The sequence below is a fragment of the Xyrauchen texanus genome, chromosome 41, assembly GCF_025860055.1.
Source record: "Xyrauchen texanus isolate HMW12.3.18 chromosome 41, RBS_HiC_50CHRs, whole genome shotgun sequence".
Classification (NCBI taxonomy): Eukaryota; Metazoa; Chordata; class Actinopteri; order Cypriniformes; family Catostomidae; genus Xyrauchen; species Xyrauchen texanus.
The window spans coordinates 1,039,509-1,047,008 of NC_068316.1; the positions used below are offsets into that span (position 1 = coordinate 1,039,509).

The 7,500-nt window shown below is 39.2% G+C and overlaps 1 protein-coding gene and 1 long non-coding RNA gene across 3 annotated transcripts in view; one reads left to right on the forward strand and one right to left on the reverse strand.

Annotated features, from left to right (window-relative positions):
* The window catches only part of LOC127634627 (uncharacterized), a 6,453-nt gene extending 5,206 nt beyond the window's left edge, over positions 1-1,247 (reverse strand). For both annotated transcript variants that reach the window (XR_007969379.1, XR_007969380.1), the window contains exon 1: positions 1-1,247. This exon is cut by the window's left edge. This is a non-coding gene — a long non-coding RNA (uncharacterized LOC127634627).
* The window catches only part of LOC127634078 (receptor-type tyrosine-protein phosphatase mu-like), a 360,097-nt gene that overhangs the window by 240,525 nt on the left and 112,072 nt on the right, over positions 1-7,500 (forward strand). The window contains exon 13 of the mRNA XM_052113498.1: positions 1,257-1,293. Within this exon, the coding sequence (XP_051969458.1) occupies positions 1,257-1,293 (37 nt within the window). The remainder of the gene's footprint in view (positions 1-1,256; positions 1,294-7,500) is intronic.

A 7,500-nucleotide genomic window follows, 5' to 3' on the forward strand; every position in this document is an offset into this window, starting at 1 on the left:
CATTATTGTGACCACGAGGAGGTTACCCCACGTGACTCTACCCTCCCTAGCAACCGGGCCAATTTGGTTGCTAAGGAGACCTGACTGGAGTCACTCGGCACACCCCACCGAGAGCGAGAACCACATTATAGCGACCACGAGGAGGTTACCCCATGTGACTCTACCCACCCTAGCAACCGGGCCAATTTGGTTGCTAAGCTCACGACTCCAGGTGTGATAGACAGCGTCAATACTCGCTGAGATACCCGGACCCGATCGTAATAATTAAGCTAATCGTTAAGGTTATTGATATTGGCAACCAGTGGTTAAATTACTCAAAATAAGTAATCCACTACAAATTAATAATTTCTTCTCTAAAAGTTGTAATCAGATTACTCCATCTACAAGTAATCACATTACTAATTATTTTACTTATACGTTCCTTTCTAAATCACTTTTCCTAGAAATGTCTTCAGTTTTCCGCTCAAATTAAAAATGTCTATTTCCTCGTCATACATTCAGCTGTCGTAGAAACGCTAACATTTAACATACGCACATATAAATTCACATGTTCACGTGTTATACATATTGCTATAGCACAAGTAATGTACTTCAAGTAATTACTTGAATAGAAAGTCAGTAACTGTAACCTAATTACAAGAATTTTAAATGTAACACTGTTTGCAACAATGTAACAGCGTCATCTGTTTTAATAAAAGTGTTAACGGTAAGGACGGAATAGTGATATTACTGTGATTAGCAATTTTACTACTACTAATTAAGCGTAAAATGTCACTTGGAAACGTGTTCAGTGATGACTCGGTTGGGAAATGTTTTTTTGAATTGGTTTAATAAAAACAAAGCGACAAACTTCTTCATGTTAAACTGCTTTGAGCTTTCCGTGTAAATGTGATTATGCTGATAATAGCATTAAAACTGTAATAAATAAATAAACCTGCTCCATCACAACCTTGAATACTCAGCAGCTTTAACTGTAGAGAACTCAAGCAGTGAAAATGACCTCATCAAGAATCCCAAATAATGCTTTCCCCTCTTCTCTCCCTCTCTCTCTCTCACTCTCTCACTCTCTCTCACTCCCTCTCTCTCTCTCTCACTCTCTCTCACTCCCACTCACTCTCTCTCTCTCTCACTCTCTCTCACTCCCTCTCTCGCTCTCTCTCACTCACTCTCTCTCTTTCTCGCTCACTCTCTCCCTCTCTCTCTCTCTCTCTCTCTCTCTCTCTCACTCTTTCTCTCCCTCTCTCTCTCTCTCACAGGAAACCAAAATCGATTGTGTTCGTGTGGCCACTAAAGGTGGGTGTGTGTGACTGTGATCCAGTGAACTAATTGAAACATGTTCTCTAAATCTTTTCAACAACACGGCACATGACTGCAGTCCATGTTCGACTACATACTTGCTTCTGACGCTTCCAATGACACACTGATTCTGCAGCTGTCTGTGATCCAAACGCTTTTCAGTTCACTCATGTCTTCTGTCTGTGCTGTTCAGAGCGGTTTGTGCACATGCAAATAATCTTGACCTTTTGACCTTTAGGTTCTGTGAGAGAAGGTTGAATAACTGGTAACAGTTTAACCTCTTCACCCCAAAATGGAAATTCCGTCATCATTTACTCACCCTCATGCCATCCCAGATGTGTGTGGGACTTCCTCTCTTCTGCAGAACACATTTGAAGAAAAATAGAAAATATCTCAGCTCAGATGGTCCTTATAATGGATGTGGATGGTAACACGATTTTTGAAACTCCAAAAAGTACTGACCATCAGCATAAACGTCATCCATATGACTCCAGTGGTTAAATGAATGTCCTATAAGGCAATATGATGGCTTTTGTTGCGAAAAGATCAACATTGAAGTACTTTTTAATTATAAATCATTGCATCCGGTAAGCAGCAGTACGCATGTTCACGAGAGGCCTGAGGTCACGCGGTCTTTCCAGTGATGCCATGGCAACGTGTCGTCATACGTTCCAAATAATTATGACATACAAAAACTTGTATCTCCTCTTCTCCTCCTAAATCAAAATCTTCTGACATCTTTTTTTTGGGAGGGGGATTTACTCCCATTTTTCTCCCCAATTTGTAACGCACAATTCCCAATGCGCTCCAAGTCCTCGTGGTGGTGTAGTGACTATCACACACAGTTGCCTCCGCATCTGAGACATCAATCTGCGCATCTTATCTCGTGGCTTGTTGAGCGTGTTGCCACGGAGACATAGCACGTGTGGAGGCTTCACGCTATTCTTCGCATCATCCACGCACAACTCGCCACACGCCCCACCGAGAGCGAGAACCACATTATAGCGACCACGAGGAGGTTACCCCATGTGACTCTACCCTCCCTAGCAACCGGGCCAATTTGGTTGCTAAGGAGACCTGACTGGAGTCACTCACCACACGCCCTGGATTCAAACTCGCCACTCCAGCGGTGATAGATCTTCTGATAATCTAATTCATTTAAATTTGCTTCAATCCGTTTTGGGCGTTCAGTCTGTACAGCATTCCTGCTACTCCGTTGTAAACAGCGCTGCTCTTTCGGGTGTGTCGCACATGGGTCACTGCTCATGTGAACATGCCAACGCGTCACGCGAGAGACCGTGTGACCTCAGCCCTCTCGTGAACGTGCATGCCACTTCTTAACGGAAGCGATGATTTATAGTCAAAAGTACTTTTTCGCACACAAATTGATCGTAACATTCATTTAACCACTGGAGTCGTATGGATGACGATAATGCTGATTGTCTGTGTTTATTAGAGAACCGCTTTACCATCTCTGCTGAAGAAAGTCAGTCACACATCTGGGATGCATGAGGGTGAGTAAATGATGAGAGAATTTTCATTTTTGGGTGAACTGTCCCTTTAAAACCTTTAGGACACGGAAGTGGTTATGTGCTAGAAAAATTTCTATAAAAGTCTTTGAAATAGTCGTAATAATTTCAAATTATTATTATTAAAACATATTTAAAAAATATATATTTTTGTTATATGAAGGACTCGTTAAAACTGACTTAGAAACGTTTTACCAGGCCTTCATCATTTATTTTTGATACTTGTGCATATATTTCAATATTATGCTTTTAAAATCAATTATAAAAATACAAATTATTCTAAACAAAGAGTGAAATAAATATAAACCATTTCAATATTTATTGTCAAAGTTATTTCTATAATAAAAAATACAATTATATTACGACTGTCCCACAATTTTGGCGTAATTTCCACCACAACAAACAATTTAGCCCCTAATAAAGTTTTATAAAAATGTAGTGTACTTGTGCTTTAAGCTCGGATGGGCTCACAAAATCAGTATCGTTTGAAAGTTTAGAAGCTCTACTTTATAATGTATGTAGATATTATAACCAAAACTGAACAAGTGCTTTAAAATACAACCAGATGATTTGTTTTACTCACAGATGAAAATATAGCGAGTTACAGCTAAATATATGTCTTTTACATACATGTTGGTGTTGCTTATATGCTACATTATTGCTTATAGCTTCATGATACATAAACAGAATATGAAACATCACATATGATTATTTAGAGTCTGTGATTATCTTTCAATCGAGTCCACACACAAGATAATCAGATGTATAGATCATTAGATAATCCACATGAAGCACAATGTTACATATGACCACCAGGAGATGGCGCCAAATACACGACACAGACTCAATGATGACTCAAATGACACAGAATGAAACTCATTCTGTGAAATCTCATGACTAAAATCATGTCTGCATGCTATGCAAACCTTTAGTCATTGTTGTGTTTGCATGTGTAATTAGTTCTTATGTACAATTATTATCTTTTATTTGTTTGGAGATGTTTTTGGACACTATGATCAATTATATTTGTAATGTTGTAACTTTTGATTGATTTGTCGTATCAACACAAACTTTCTCTCAGATACAGTCGACATGATTGGGAACAAAACAAAAGCAGTTTTCATAGCTATCTTATTAACACCCAGAGATATATAATGTCAAATGAGTAAAATAAGGAAAAAATAGTACCCTTTGGCTCAATTTTTTATATATATATATTTTAAGCCGAGTGTCTCAGAATTGATCATAATGTATATCGTTAAAACGTTTTCTTTAAAATGATACCAAACACTTGACGCTCCTCGTTTCTTTTTTTTTTTTGTTGTTGAGTTATAAGCCTTTTATTTAGGATACATCAAATGTTAGTAATGAAATTAGTCTTATCAAGACAAAGGAGTCGATCATTTTATTTGAAAAAGTTTAAAAATGTCATTTCCATCAGCATCATTTCCAGCACAGAATTCAATTAAACACAATACCGAGTTTGAGACGTGCTGGAAATGACACTTGAATGACACAAATCTCCTGAACACACACTGAAGCACATTGTTAGTCTCATTAGACGAATTAAATCAACTAGTAAAGCATGTTTTAATGAGACTTTTCTCTCTAGAAGTCCACAGTCTTCTGTATATTCTCTGAAAATATTCTTATCCTACACAAAGTTGCTTCTCAATTAAAGTAATCTTGTTTTAAGGATGTTTAGAGATTTCCACTGGAGAAAAAACAGACAAAAATCCTGATTAAAGAAGTTATTTTTGGCCGTGTACCCTTAAAACTGCAATCAAGGATTGCGATGTGAAAATGCAGGAATTAGCTTTTCGGTGCGGACACATGCTGTTTGATGTCTCTAAAGGGAAACTTCGGCGATCACGGCAGATGGAAAATCACTCCAATAAAAGCCGAACGACTTTACGTATCGCGGTCCAGAATCTGTGTATTTCTGACCTCTTGTGGCCCATTAGGAGATCTTGAGCGGCAGTTAGCGGTGCGCGGGCTTCTCTCGGTGCTTTTTTAGATTTAATTGAGCACAGATGGTACATCATCTATTTTCCTGTGTGTACGCCACGTTTCTAATGGCGTGAAGACTGTTCCAAGCAAATGAGAGTTTCTGTTTCCCCTTGTGTACGGTAACTCATGATGGAGCATCACGTTTTTAATAGGCCTACCTCTTAATAGAGCACAACAGAAGGGTCAAGTTAATCATAAAGCACAATCCACCAATCAGAGAAGCTGTTACATATCTCACCAGCTTCTGCTTATAAGCACATGAGCATTCTCATGGTTATATATTTCATGTTTTGTAAGTAATACTTATAGTAAAAAATTGAGGTAGTTAATTTGCAATGCTTCTTGGGGTGAGTATTTCATATAAGATGTTAAATGCACATTCTTGTGAGTTTGCAAGTAATGTTTTAAACACTTTTTAGGAATGTTGTGATTAATGTTGGAGCTGGTGAGTTTGCTTCAAGAATTCATTATTGATCTTTTGAAATCCGTATGAAGAAAATAAATGTAAACAAACAACAACAACAAAACATCCAGGTGACGGTTGTGGTCGACACATTCGCAGTACTTTTACGTTCCCTCGCAGTTGTTTTGCGTTCCCTCGCAGTAACTGTTGCATTCCCACGCAGTAACTGTTGCGTTCCCTCGCAGTAACTGTTGCATTCCCTCGCAGTAGTTTTGCGTTCCCTCTCAGTAGTTTTACGTTCCCTCGCAGTAACTGTTGCGTTCCCACGCAGTAGTTTTACGTTCCCTCTCAGTAGTTTTGCGTTCCCTCGCAGTAACTGTTGCATTCCCTCGCAGTAACTGTTGCCTTCCCTCGTTGTAGTTTTGCGTTCCCTCGCAGTAACTGTTGAGTTCCCTCGCAGTAGTTTTGCGTTTCTTCACAGTAACTGTTGCGTTCCCTCGTAGTAGTTTTGCATTCCCACGCAGTAACTGTTGCGTTCCCTCGCAGTAACTGTTGCATTCCCTCGCAGTAGTTTTGCGTTCCCTCTCAGTAGTTTTACGTTCCCTCGCAGTAACTGTTGCGTTCCCACGCAGTAGTTTTACGTTCCCTCTCAGTAGTTTTGCGTTCCCTCGCAGTAACTGTTGCGTTCCCTCGCAGTAACTGTTGCATTCCCTCGCAGTAACTGTTGCCTTCCCTCGTTGTAGTTTTGCGTTCCCTCGCAGTAACTGTTGAGTTCCCTCGCAGTAGTTTTGCGTTTCTTCACAGTAACTGTTGCGTTCCCTTGTAGTAGTTTTGCATTCCCTCACAGTAACTGTTGCGTTCCCTCGCAGTAGTTTTGCGTTCCCTCGCAGTAACTGTTGCATTCCCTCACAGTAACTGTTGCATTCCCTCGCTGTAGTTTTGCGTTCCCTCTCAGTAGTTTTACGTTCCCTCGCAGTAACTGTTGCGTTCCCACGCAGTAGTTTTACGTTCCCTCTCAGTAGTTTTGCGTTCCCTCGCAGTAACTGTTGCGTTCCCTCGCAGTAACTGTTGCATTCCCTCGCAGTAACTGTTGCCTTCCCTCGTTGTAGTTTTGCGTTCCCTCGCAGTAACTGTTGAGTTCCCTCGCAGTAGTTTTGCGTTTCTTCACAGTAACTGTTGCGTTCCCTTGTAGTAGTTTTGCATTCCCTCACAGTAACTGTTGCGTTCCCTCGCAGTAGTTTTGCGTTCCCTCGCAGTAACTGTTGCGTTCCCTCGCAGTAGTTTTGCGTTCCCTCGCAGTAGTTTTGCGTTCCCTCACAGTAACTGTTGCGTTCCCTCGCAGTAGTTTTGCGTTCCCTCACAGTAACTGTTGCATTCCCTTGCAGTAGTTTTGCATTCCCTCGCAGTAACTGTTGCGTTCCCTCGTAGTAGTTTTGCATTCCCTCGTAGTAGTTTTGCATTCCCTCGTAGTAGTTTTGCGTTCCCTCGCAGTAGTTTTGCGTGGCCTCATTAACATGGTATTTGTAATAAAACTATATTAACCACAAGATTAACCTTGGTTAATCTCTAGAAAAACAATGGTTACTAAATAAAACCTAGGTTTCCACCAAAAAAATGTAATTAAATAAATCAACAAATACTAATTAAATAATAATAATAATAAAATAATTAGCCTACAACAATCATGGTTACTACAATATTATTATAGTAAAACATGTTTTCTGCCAAAAACTATGGTTACTTCAGTATAAAATATTGGTAGCACTTCATTATAAGGTTACATTTGTTAACATTAGTAAATTAATTAGTCATTATTAACATTGAACAATATATTTTTTACAGTTTTTATAAATTTTTGTTAATGTTAGTTATAGGGCTGCAACTAACAACTATTATGATAATCAACTAATCTAACAATTATTCGACTATTCTGCGATTATTGCTACAATTTATCATTGTGCTTTAAAGGTTGATTTTAACTTGCTTACTAACAATAAAGTGGACAAAATCATCTTTTAAAAATAGAAGACTACCCTCTCTCACCTTTCTGTTCACTTCAATCCATCTTTAACTCACAAAGTAACTGTCTCTTATTAATAAAGCTGCGTATTGCGGGACGAGCACTATTCCAGAAAGGAAGAAATATGTCCTCTCAGGGACTCCGTAGAAAGACGATAACATCACAGACCTTCAACGTCAAGCTGTTGTTGCTCTCTGAGCATGTGAAGAACTTTCTTTCTATCTCTCTCTACATGGAGCTCT